The sequence below is a fragment of the Tenrec ecaudatus genome, chromosome 2 (genome assembly GCF_050624435.1).
Source record: "Tenrec ecaudatus isolate mTenEca1 chromosome 2, mTenEca1.hap1, whole genome shotgun sequence".
NCBI lineage: Eukaryota > Metazoa > Chordata > Mammalia > Afrosoricida > Tenrecidae > Tenrec > Tenrec ecaudatus.
The window spans coordinates 225,853,065-225,866,314 of NC_134531.1; the positions used below are offsets into that span (position 1 = coordinate 225,853,065).

The following is a 13,250-nucleotide window of genomic DNA, read 5'->3' on the forward strand; positions in this document are numbered from 1 at the left end:
TACAGTGTGATGTTCTGACACCTAAATAAGGTGGGATTCATGTGAGTTCTGATTTAAGAATTGTCTTTGATGTTACAAATACTTCTCATTAGAGCTACCATTTGATCGCATGGATCTTAATTGGGTTAAAACATTTTAAAGAACCTTACTAAGATAGAGGGTTATTTAATACATATAAAATAAGTCATTATTTTTATGCAATTTCTTCAAAGAATGAAAACAAAATAAGTCTGAGTGTTTATTACATCAACAATTTAGGGTAGACAAATATCTTTGCAGGTGCTAAGATTCATATTCTGAAGACATACCGTCTATAACAAACCATGCTTTCATCTTCTTACCGCGTCTACTACAGATCTATTGCCGAAGCCATGTCAGAAGCCTGGCTGCAGCTGGGATCAAATTGGTGACCCTGGAAGCCTGAACTATGGCTACATCTACATCTGTGGCTTGGCTATGGCACCTTCTTTAGACTAGACGATAGCTGTGTATTCAGAACCAGGGCTATGCCTCTGGCCTCTGGAGCATTTCCTCACTATCCTACTCAGAGTAGGAAATCCACTCAACTACATTGTGTTGGTTGGCTATGTATGCTACAGTTCTCCCAATGCAGTCTATGAATATGGCTTCTACCTTCCATTTGTTATGGAGGATATGGTTACACTAATATTTATTAAAATTCTTCCTTATGAATTTTATGTCTGGTTCCATGAGCAAAATTGAAAAACCTGATTGTAATCACTGGACCAACCAACACTGTCCTCATTTTAGTGATTCAAAATAATTAACACCTAAGAGTACATATCATTTTCTATCATCACTATACCATAAAATGGTGCTTTCCTGTTTATTAGAATGATTACTGTTAAGCTATGAATGCTTTGGCAACTGTTAATGAAAAGCAAGTAGAGTTAAAATTAAGAAATAATTTACCATGAGATTTTAAATAATGAAGATATCATACATGCACGAGACTTTTGATGAAGAAGAAATTCATACAATTGCCATACGTCTGGGAACAGTTATTCTGTTGTTGATATTCATGTATATGCGTGGGTTCATATATGTACTCCATATGTACTTCATATGTGTGTGTTTGCATGCATGTGAGCATGAGTATGCATTTACCTTATTTCTATACTTAGAAAGACAGAGAGAGAGTTGGAGCACATGCCCTGGTGGGACCAGAGGTTTGGTATTGGGTTGCTAATTACAAAGCTGATGATTCAAACCCACAGGGGAGAAAAATAAAGCTGTCTGCTCTTGTGAATATTTTGTTTCAGAAACCTCATGAGTTGGAATTGACACAGTAATAATGGACAGTATATTATTAAAAATGCCAAGTGCATTCTTTTCCACAAATTAAATGTCATATTGAGATAATGGTAAAAAGTGATGGTTTTTGTCTGTTTGTAGGTGACATTCAAGGATTCAAGGGAAATCACAGGCTTACACAATACAGAACAGAATCTAATATTAAAGATTATATGGATTGTCCCTTCATTTACAATGAGAAAATTCTGAATGTTTAAGTTACTTACCTAGAGTAACAACCATCACAAGTTCTGAAGTCAGATCAGAGAGTCGTTTTCTGACACCCGTACTCTCCTCTAGCATGCTTTCATCTTACACATCCAAAGCTGAATGTCATATCAAAACGTTCCTGTCACATGTCCATAAATAGCTACAATTTTATGCCTGCATTCATCAGGATTAGTTCCCCTTCTCATATTAACTACCTATTTTCTTATCTTTTACAGTTTGTCACTTAAATTTAATTTTATTTTAGGCAATTCTTTTCTCAATCTTTAGTTGATTTTTATGCAAATTAACGCTGGAACTAGCTGGATCTAGCACACAAGTTCACGGGAGCCAAACTATGATCTTGAGTCTATCCCAAGCGAATTTAGGGACTATTTCAAGAGTAGATTTGACTCCCTGAACACTAATGACAGAAGGCCTGGAGAACCGTGGGAGAACATCAACCCCACAATTCATGCAGAAAACAAGAAGTCATTGAAAAGTCAGGAAAGAAAGAACATATCAAAGTGGATATCAGAAAAGACTCTGAAATTTGCTCTAAATCATGGAATAGTTAAAGCCAAGAGAAGAAAGGATGATGTCAAGGAACTGAATAGAACATTTCAAAAGGCAGCTTGAGAAGAAAAATAACCAAATAAAATGTGCATGGTCTTCATTACTACTGTCAGATAGATCTGGACTCAAAGCAGACAATACCAGAAAAATGTTTACTTGTGTTTCATTGACTATGCGAAAAGATTCGACTATATGGACTATAATAAACTGTGAACACCATTAAGAAGGATGTGAATTCTGGTACACTTCATTTTGCTCATTCAGACTTGTACATGGATCAACAGGCAGTTGTGTAACTAGAACAAGGGCACACTGCAAGGTATCAAATCAGGAACGACGTGCATCAGGTTTGTATCTGCCCACCATGCTGGTTCAATCAATAAGCTGAGTAAATCTTCAGAGAAGCCTGGTTATATGAAGAAAAGTGAGAAAATTGGGGGAAAGCTTACTGAAAACCTGCTATATGCAGATGATACAAACTTGCCTGCTGAAAATGAGGAGGACCTGACGTGCTTACTGATAAATATCAAGGATTTTAGTTATACGCGTGGACTGCAACTCAATGAAAGGAAGACTAGAATCCTTACACCTGGACCAATAGGTAACAACATCAAGACGGGTGGAGAAAGGAGTAAAGTTGTCATGGATTTTGTCTTTCTTGGATCCACAATCAATACTTATGAAAACAGTTTTCAAGGGATCAAATGACCTATTGCATTAGGTAAACCTGTTGCACAAGAACTCTTTAGAGTATTGAAGAGCCAGGATGTTACTTGGAGGACTAAGACGTGCCTGGACCAGGCCATGGTGCTCTCTATTGCATCGTATGCATGCGAACGTTTGATGCTGAATAAGGAAGACTGTAGATGAATGGATGCATTTGAATTGTGGTGCCACAGAAGAAAATTGAAAGTATCACGGACTGCGAAAAGAACGAACTGATCAGTCTTGGAAGTAAGGCCAGAGTACTCCTTAGAGGCAACAATAGCAAGACTTTGTTTTATATACTTGGGACACATTGTCAGGAGAGACCAGTCCCTGGAGGAGGACATCATGGTTGGTGAAATGGAGGGACTGAAAAAAGAGATCGATTTACACATGGCCACAACAATGGGCTCAGGCATAGGAACAATTGTGAGGATGGCAAAAGGTCTTGTTGCACTTAGTTCTGTTGGGCAAAGGGTCTCCATGGATCAGAACTGACTCAATGGCACCTTCATTGGTTATGAAGTAGATTGTGGATCCATACAGTGGCTGCTGGAAACCACCAGCTTCTCCACAGGATAAAGATTGGGTTTTTTTCTGAATAAAGTTACAGTCTCAGCAACCCACAGTGAGTTTTAGTTTTTGTTATTTTAAAATGAATTTAAGGCACATTACACTGGAGTTCTTACAATATTATCTTAAAATGCGCCTTGTGAAAGATTTGTTCGAGAGATTCACAGAATATGATAGTCATAGTAGCAACTATTGATTTACTTAGACTTTCTTCATTAATTTAACATACACTTCTAAAATCTCCCACTGTGTTGTTAAGAACTTGACATATCTGCTTGAGGAAATTAACCTTTGTAAAGTTTTTTAAAATCTCACAAAAATCAGCAGCATGGTAAAAATCATGTTAATTAAATTCTTGGTGTCCCAAGTCAAAAGAAGAGTGCTTTGTGGACATGAGCCAAGATTAAGGTCAACGTTTAAAAGAACAGGACTAGCTAAAAGAAAAGCAGTGGACTACCACAATGAATTAGGCTGCAGGACTTTCCGAAGCCCAAGTTAAATGGCATCACACACATATCCCAAGTATATGTCATCTCACTGTTGCACCTTCATTTTTAAAAAAAAAACCTATGAAGAAATCTTCAACTCCAAGGTGTTCTTTTAACATTTTGGAAAGGGCCTAGGATTTTGTGTGTGTTTATTTTATTTTTTTATTAAATGAGATCATAATAAACTGTTAACATTAAATAGATAACTACCATGAAACCAAAAAAAACAATCTGACTGATATTTAGTTGATTCTGATTCATAGCAATCCCTATAGAATAGGGTAGAACTGCCCCTGTGGATTTCCAGGTCTGTATCTCCTTGATGGAGTGGAAACACTCTTATATCCCACAGAGTGAACATCGGGTGGTTTTGAATTGCTGATCATATGGTTAGCTGACATAACAAAGCTCCATGGAACTATCATATAACACACCAATTCCACTCATATGTATTCATCCAAAGGACTTGAGAGTAATGATGCAACCCAATATTTATACACCAGTGTTAACTTCAGCACGATACCCAATTGCCAAAATGTGGAATCACACTGGATTATTATCAGCGAATGAGTAAGGTAAACAAAACTTGGTATGTACATGCACTGGAGTACTATTTAGCCATAAAGAAATATAAAATTGTCCTGATAACACTTTAAAATAGATGCGCCTTGGAAATAACATCTCGGGTGAAATTAGGGCAATTATTGGACAATCTCACATGATATAACAAAATATCAAATGTACAGAAACTGTACAGAAACCAAAGTTCCTCAGTGGTTACCAAGACCATTGAGAACGGACAGCAAGAGCCATTGATTAGGAAGCAGAGTTCCTGTTTATGATTATCAGAAATTTGGGATCAATTAAGGGTAATGATTATAGCACATTATTAATGTAATGGATAACACTAAATTATACACTTGAAAATGTTGACTAAGAAAATACTTTATGTGTATATTTCAACTAAACCTTTAAAACATGTAAAAATTATAAAAGCAATAGCATATTTAAAAACTATTAATAGAATACTATGGTATGAAATTTGCCTGAGGTTTTATTTTGTTTGTTTTGTTTTTAAGAATAGGAGTAGATGTAACCAAAATCAAAGGAAATATATCATGGTGAATATAAAGAGGAAGTAGTAAGAAGCAAAGATATACTCTTTTGTGAGAAAACAAGCGATTGGAAACATTGTCAAATGTGCAATGTTCCTGGCTGTCCCTGGAAAGTATTTAGAGCCAGGTCTTTCTCAGACTAGTGCTGAGAAAGACTTACATTACTGGTCAGATATAAATTACTAAAAAAAAATGTGAAAAGGAGGCAACTAGTTCTTATCAATTCATGGATACAGATGCAGTCTGCAATTTTAGTAGTATTTTTGATAGAACCAATAGCAAGAAGGAATTTATGATTCGAAATAAAAACTGAACAACTCTTTTGCTAGCTTATTTCTCAGATAGATATTTTTGCTCTCAATTTCTAAACCTCAGTGGTTTCTGTTTTTCAACTCAAAGTTTCTTAAGCTGCTGTGTAAAGACACAACTGGTATAAGATTTTTATGATTAATGTATACAAAATAAACAGTTTGATTTTATTTGTTCATTTATTTATTTGTGTACTTATTTAGTAAACTGGCTGTTGTATAACCAGGCAAGTAAAATTTTTCCCCATAATTTCAATTTGGTTTTATATCCTCTGATATCAAAGAAACTGTCTTAAGATTTCATCCTGAGAAGTTAGATTTTGAAAACTACCATTGATTTAAATTTTAATTGAATAATTGCTTATGTATTTATAGAAGATGAAGTAAATAATTCATAAGAAAGACCTATTATATTTAAAAGGAATATCATCAAACAGATGATGTAGCATACCTAGTAATGAAAAATTTTATTAGGATTTAAAATTTAGAGAGTCAGGTATTTATTGTCATTAAAGAAATGCAATACATTTAAATATGTAGTAAATAGGAAACTAAGTATGGTGAAATATTTTTAAAAATCATTTTATTGGGGCTCATACAACTCTTATCACAATCCATCCATCTATCCATGTGTCAAGCACATTTGTACATATGTTGTCATCATCATTCTCAAAATATTTGCTCTCTACTTGAGTCCTTGGAATCAGCTCCTCATTTTCCCCCTCCCTCTCTACTTTCCCCTTCCCTATGAACCCTTGATAATTTATAAATTTTTATTATTTTGTCATATCTTACACCATCTGACGACTTCACCCACTTCTCCACTGTCCATCCCCCAGGGAGGAGGTTATATGTCAATCATTATAATCAGTCCCCTTTTCTCCCTCACCTTCCCTCCACCCTCCCAGTATCACTCTTACCACTGGTCCTGAAGACTTCATCTGTCCTGGATTCCCTTTGTTTCCAGTTCCTATCTGTATCAGTGTACATCCTCAGGGCCAGCTGGATTTGTAAGGTAGAATTTGGATCATGATAGTGGGGGAGAAAGCATTCAAGAACTAGAGGAAAATTGTATTCCTTCGTATTCTGCCAATACGAGGCCATGGAAATTAGCCAAATATGACTTCAAAGAGTTGAAAAAGCAAGAATCTTCCTGAATAAAACAAGATAAAATACATGCAACATCTAAGATTTCAGAATATTTATTATTTTCTAGTTTTCTTCCTCTTTTATCTTCATTTATTCAATTTGTACATTCACTATTGTGGCATTTCTTCATTTCCATTACAATAAATTGATTAACTTGAAACAACATTCATGATGTTTACTTTTTACTTAACTCGACATTATCACAGACCATTTGTAATTGTGTTTAATTGGTAATGATGGCAACCAATTACTCCATGGAATGTTAACATGTAAATAGATACGTGTTTCCATGTGTGTGTAGCTAAATTCTGAAGAGATAATAGACATTATGGATAAAATAATTATGTACTTACATGTTACAAACCAAACCATCACTTCCAGCAAGTCAATGGAAAGTCATAGTGACCCAATGTACATACACAGATATGTAGATAGGAATAATAATAATACGATGAAATATGGTTTTATCCCTCTGATCACTACAGATCATTATTTTCAATGCTTTTTATTTGACAAAAAGCAATAATATTTAAATTAAATACACATCCATATCTTTACTGAAGCACTTTCATGGTCTGTTTTTATTTCCTCCAAAATTTTGATTTAATCAGACACTATAATGAAAGAACAAATGGTGACATAATGAACTTATATATCCATCTATCTTTCTGTCCACAGTCACTCATATCAAATCCATTTCCACTCATAGCAGCCCTTTAGTACAGTGTAGAATTGTCTCTTTAGGTTTCCAAGACTCTAAATCTTTAAGGGTGTAAATAGCCTCATCTTTCTTACATGAAGCAACTGGTTGGTTTTGAACCACTGACCTGTGATTAGTAGCTCAGTGGGTAACCAACTCCACCACTAGGACTGCCTGACCCAAACCTTATTTTCCTCATATGACTGTGAAAGTTGAACAATGAATAAAGAAGACTGATTAAGGAACGATACCTTTGGATGACAGTGTTTACTGAGAATATGGAGGGCATTGTGGTCTGACAGAAGAATTAAAAAAAACTCTCTGTTGGAAGAAGTACAAACAGAATGCACTTTGGAATTGAGAATGATGAGATTTCATCTCGCATACTTTGAAAAACGCCCAAGGAGAAGGGTTGACACAGGAGCTCACACAAATAGGTCCAACATAAAACAATTGTGAGGACAGCAAAGGACCTGACAGTGTTTTCTTTCATTGTTCATAGTGTCACTATAATTTCCAAGAGACTCAACAGAACCCAACAATGATATCTGTCTATCTATCTATCTATCTATCTATCTATCTATCTATCTATCTATCTATCTATGATCTCTCTACCTATAATCTATCTATCTCACTGAGGAAATGGCATGTGGGGCTGTATCTGACCTCCTTTGGCTACACAAAGAAACAAGAGACTCTATCATCACACCTGCTCAAGGCCCGTTGCCCTAAGACAGATCTCAGACATGCCTCTTCTCTCCATCCCTCCTTATCCTATTCTGACACCAACCATTCCTCTCACAACACTCTGCTTTTCTCCTGGGTTTGATAATTTACTGCAATGGCCACATAGAACTCATAAACACTATTTGGGATTATGGGCTATTAGGGAAACTAACAAATTACAAAATGTCAAGAATATATGTTTGTTTGGTTTTTTTTCCTCAATGCTTCTCCTCAGCTATGCAGGCAGGACATCGTATTCCTAGTTCTTGTCTACTCAGCTGCATGGTCCCTTAGCTTTCACCTAATTTGTGGGCTTCCTAGCCCACTGCTCTTACTCAATGGCTCAGTGCTGCTCCTTTGTTCTGCCTAAAAATGTCAGCACTTCTCCTCTAGCTCAAACCACGGCTTTGGTTCCATGACCCTTAGTGTCTCTGCTACTGTTACACTTCCAGCAGGGTCTTGCAGGCTCTCCAGTGCTTGCTCTTCTTTCTTGGATTCTCAAAGGTTGCTCTGTCCCTACTTCTGAAATGGCTCACTCTTACATACCTAGTGGAATGCCAAAGCTGAACAGTGGCCTCTGTTAATGTTTCACATAGTCCATGTTCCTTAACTTACCCAATCATTGGCAAGGCTATAACGTTGAGAAATAAGGGAGCTTGACTCAAGTGTAATATTATTACTACCTCATATGCCTTTGAAGCTTGAACAATGAATAAGGATGATTGAAGGAGAACTGATGCATTTGGGTTATGGTGCTGGAGAAAAATACCACGGACTGCCAGAAGAACAAACTCATCTGCCACAATTCTCCTTGGAAACAAGAATGGGGAAACTTAGTCTCATATAGTACAGAAATGTTTAAAGAGGTATGTATCCCAGGAAAAGGAAAAGAGAAGCATGTTTGCTAAAGTAGAACATCAGTAGAAAAGAAAAAGACTCTCAAAGAGAGAGATGTTACAGTGGCTGCAACAGTGGGCACAAACATAGCAATTGCAAAACTAGGAGTTGTTCAATTCTGTTGTACACAGGGCCACTCTGAGTTGTAACTAAGTCAATGGCAACTAACAAAAATATAGCAACCCAATTATTAAGTTGGAATAACAAAAGCATAATTGCATGTAATTTCACTTCACTGCATCATTTAAATAAGTTTTTTTCCATGAAACTCTATCTTCTTGATTTACCATCGGACACGACTGGAGGAAACACCTAGAGGTCAAATATCTGACCATGATCTATTTACAGGTTTTTCTTTCTTAAAAAAAATTTAAAAATTTTTCTGTTTCTGAAAATTAATTTATTCTTTTCTGGATCATTGGTTTTCTTTTTTGTTGTCATCATTGTGTTTTCTTTTGTTGCTTTGTCTTTCTATGCCTTTTTTTGGTGCATATCATTATCTCTGCTGATCTATCTAGATAAGATAGGCAGGATGAACAGTCTGTAGGAGAAAACAATGGCCTGATGTTTCCAGAGAACATGAGAAGAGGGAGGCGGGGAAAGGAGGTGGTGTTGATCAATCCAGGGACAAGGGAGCAACAAGTGACCCAAAATTAGTGGCAAGGAGGGTGTGAGAGGCCTTGTAGTGATTCAGCAAGAGCAATATAACCGAGAGAAATTACTGAAACCCAAATGAAGGCTGAGCATGATAGTGGGAAAAGAGGAAAGTAAATGGAAATAGAGGAAAGAACTAGGAGGCAGAGGGTTTTTATTTGGGTCTAAATAAAGGCATGTACATATGTAAATATATTTATATATGAGGACGGGGAAATAGATCTACATGTATATATTTATAGGTTTAGTATTAAGGCAGCAGATGGACATTAGAGCTCCACTCAATACTAATTCAATGCAAGAACACTTTGTTCTATTAAATTGGCATTCCATGATACATACCTTCCCAACACGATTGCTAAAGAAAAATGTGTGCATAAACAAATGTGCCGAGGAAAGCTGATGCTGCTCGGCTATCAAAAGATATAGCCTGACGATAAAGGCTTGACGATAAACAAGCGGCCATCTAGCTGAGATGTATCAAAAGCCACATGGAAGAAGCACACCAGCCTGTCTGACCATGAGTTGTATAAGGGACCAATTATCAGACATCAAAGAACTAAAAATCCTATCAGTCGGTGCCCACATTACTGATATGATCACTGAAAACTAGCATGTGCATAAGCAACTGTGGTTAAGAAAGCTGATGATGCCCGGCTATCAAAAGATATAGGGTCTGCATTTACAGACTTGAAGATAAAACTAGTGTCCATCTAGCTCAGAAGCAACAAGGCCCACATGGAAGAAGCACACCAGCCTATGTGACCATGAGGTGTTGTTGAAGGAATCAGGTATCAGGCATCAAAGAACAAAATCATATCATTATAAATGAGGGTGAGTGCAGAGTGGAGACCCAAAGCCCATCTGTAGGCTACTGAACATTCCCTTACAGAAGGGTCGCATGGAGGAGACAAGCCAGTCAGGGTGCAGAGTAACAATGATGAAACACAACTTTCCTCTTGTTATTAAATGCTTCCTCCCCACCACTATCATGATCCCAATTCTACGTTACAAATCTGGCTAGACCAGAGGATGCACAGTAGTACAGATGAGATCTGGAAACACAGGGAATTCAGGACAGATAACCCCTTCAGGACCAGTGGTGAGAGTGACCATACCTGGAGAGTGGATAGAAGATGGGATAGAAAGGGGAAACCAATTACAAGGATCTACATATAGTCTTCTCCCTGGGGGATGGACAAAAGAAAAGTTGAGGGAGGTGGGAGCTGGAAGGGAAGGGAAAAACTGAGGAACTGATATCAAGGGCTCAAGTAGAAAGCAAATGTTTTGAAAATGATGATGGCAACAAAAGTGCAAATGTGCTTGACACAATGGATGGATGAACAACAACAAAACAACAACAAAAAGAATTCAATGACAAAAAAGGAAAAGCCTATAAGAAAAGTTGTCTATGAATTATTTTTTCCATTGTTATTGTGATTTGACCTTAGTTTCTGAACAAGTTTATTCTTTATTTCTAAACTAAGATCATTTTTATTTTTAAATTAATGTGAAAGTGAAAAAAATAGTATATGAAACCCAGAACTGAGGAAGTCATAGGGACAGCAAGCAGAAAGAGGGCTCCTGGGGTGCAGTGGGGAAGAGCGGGGATAAGGAGGGAGCTAATATCAAATCAAGGAGTTCTTGAAGGAAGTGTATGTTTTCATACAGATTGTGGTAACAATTGTATAATACTTTTGGATGTGACTGAACAATGGAATTATGTGATATCTGAATAGCTCCCGATAAAGTGGTTTTCAAAGAATGGTATATTGGGTCTTTATTAGTGTTTGTGACAGTGGATTTGATATGTCCTGGCTTTGAAATATTTCTTTGTCTGTTTGAGGGAGGAAGGTGTACATTTAACCCTGAGAAAGATGCTTAAAATGGTACCATAAATTGTACTTTTTAAATAGAGTTTGAATTTGATCCATTTTATCGACTTAATTTCTAAATGAAGTCAGTTATAAGATATGTTGATTGAAAAAGAACTATAAAATATAATTGATACAATGTGCCTGGCTATGAATAGTTCTATTTGGGCTTTGGTTTGTCCAGACTTTGAAGATATAACAATTCTTTCCCATAAAGTGATGCAATAACATTTAGGAGACATCATAAAAGACAACAAAGCAAGATCAAACAGTTAATGAATGTGAGGGCCTTCTAATGTCTCAGGGGGCGAAGGCTGAACGAGTTATGATCAGTAAGTTTAAGAAACAAAATGACACATAGGAGGGTGCACGTGTTTTATCCCATGCTCTGGTCAGGGTATATAAGCATCACTGTACAGGTGTCAACATTCATACTAGAATCTTGTCTTGTACAGCAAGCCACTCATCTTTCCTGACACCATGAGCTACTACGGCAGCTACTACGGAGGCCTGGGCTACGGCTTTGGAGGCTTCGGTGGTCTGGGCCATGGCTGTGGCTATGGCCTCTTCAACAGGCTGGGCTATGGCTGTGGCTACAGAGGCTACGGATATGGCTCTGGCTTCGGAGGCTTCGGATATGGCTGCTTCCGCCCATCTTGCTGCAAAAGCTATGGATTCTCTGGCTTGTACTAAACTCTTGCTCCATAAACCCAACATCTGAAATTCTGTCCTGAAAACTAAGGACCTGAAGCAATGAAAAATTAATGAATTCTGAATGCAAAATTTGTACAAAAAATGTCTCTGGACCAAGCCAATGTGATATGCATTTGACTTTCAAAATATTTTGTAAAATTAATTATTTAATAATTGTCTAATTCATGCCTCCCCTTTCTGTGCTTTCGTAATTGTGGGAAATTTCTATGCCCTTTGCAATAAATTCTCTTTTTTGAAGTGACTTCACGGCCTCTATTTTTTTTTAATTAAAAAAATCTAAGGGTATTGGTTTTTAATTTCAACATTGAAAAATCACTCTATGCTCACTCACATATCAATTGAATCCCAACTGAAAAGAAACTATTTTGGTTTTGACAAAGTATGTGTAGTTGACGTTTCTAATAGTAAGAACTAGTGATGGTAGATCAAAACATACTTCTAAATCTCCAGGTAACATAAACATTCTTATGAATCTGTATTGCTGCCTTCTTTGATGAAAACAATGGACATTTTTACCAAAATATTTACTTCCCAAGTCACTAACTAATAATGGTAATGGTTTCTCATTTTGTGTGATATAAATCAAATAAGTTTTTGTTAAATTATTCCAGTTACTTATATTCTCAATCATCTGCTGTGGTATGACATGACATTGATCCATTCAATAGTATTCAATGTTGCAATTCAATAATGAAATATGAAAAATATTGTGATCACAATGAAGCAATCATATTTATGCCTCTGGTTTTTCTGAAGCTCTGTAAACACAAGACAAAGCTGAACTTCATTGAATCATCATCTTGATAATGTGGAATATTTCTTAATGATATTCAAAATAGTTATTAAATATGGAAATCTATAATAAAGCAATATAGTAATCATTTTATTTTCTAAGAAGACTAAATTTATGCACTACCCTAGCAAAATTTTGATTATAATTATCCCACACTATAAAAAGTACAAAACAGATCTGTAGATTTCTAATATAATAATACAAATGGTGCATGCCTACATGCATCAATCCTACAGGCAAAGAGAGGTGGAAGGGGGAAAGATCATAATCTTAAAATTAAATTTGTATATACGAAATGGATTCCTGTCTTTGAATTCATCAAATTCAATATAACAGTCAATAATGTAATGATAGACTTGTTTGTAGGGTGGGCATAAAATTTACACATTGCTTCTTTCATTCCAAAGACACAAAAATAGTTTAAAAGAGTTAAGATATAGTTGTACTATGTATAATT

The 13,250-nt window shown here is 36.2% G+C and overlaps 1 protein-coding gene across 1 annotated transcript; it reads left to right on the top strand.

The window, feature by feature from the left end:
- Positions 1-11,766: 11,766 nt before the first annotated feature.
- On the top strand, positions 11,767-11,979 carry LOC142441362 (keratin-associated protein 19-5-like). Its single transcript, XM_075543388.1, has one exon. It carries the CDS (start codon positions 11,767-11,769, stop codon positions 11,977-11,979), a length of 213 nt encoding a protein of 70 aa, XP_075399503.1.
- The last annotated feature ends 1,271 nt before the right edge of the window (positions 11,980-13,250 follow it).

Bases quoted from the DNA above. Each gene is read 5' to 3' on its own strand.
- LOC142441362 (XM_075543388.1), top strand. From the start codon at position 11,767: ATGAGCTACTACGGCAGCTACTACGGAGGCCTGGGCTACGGCTTTGGA.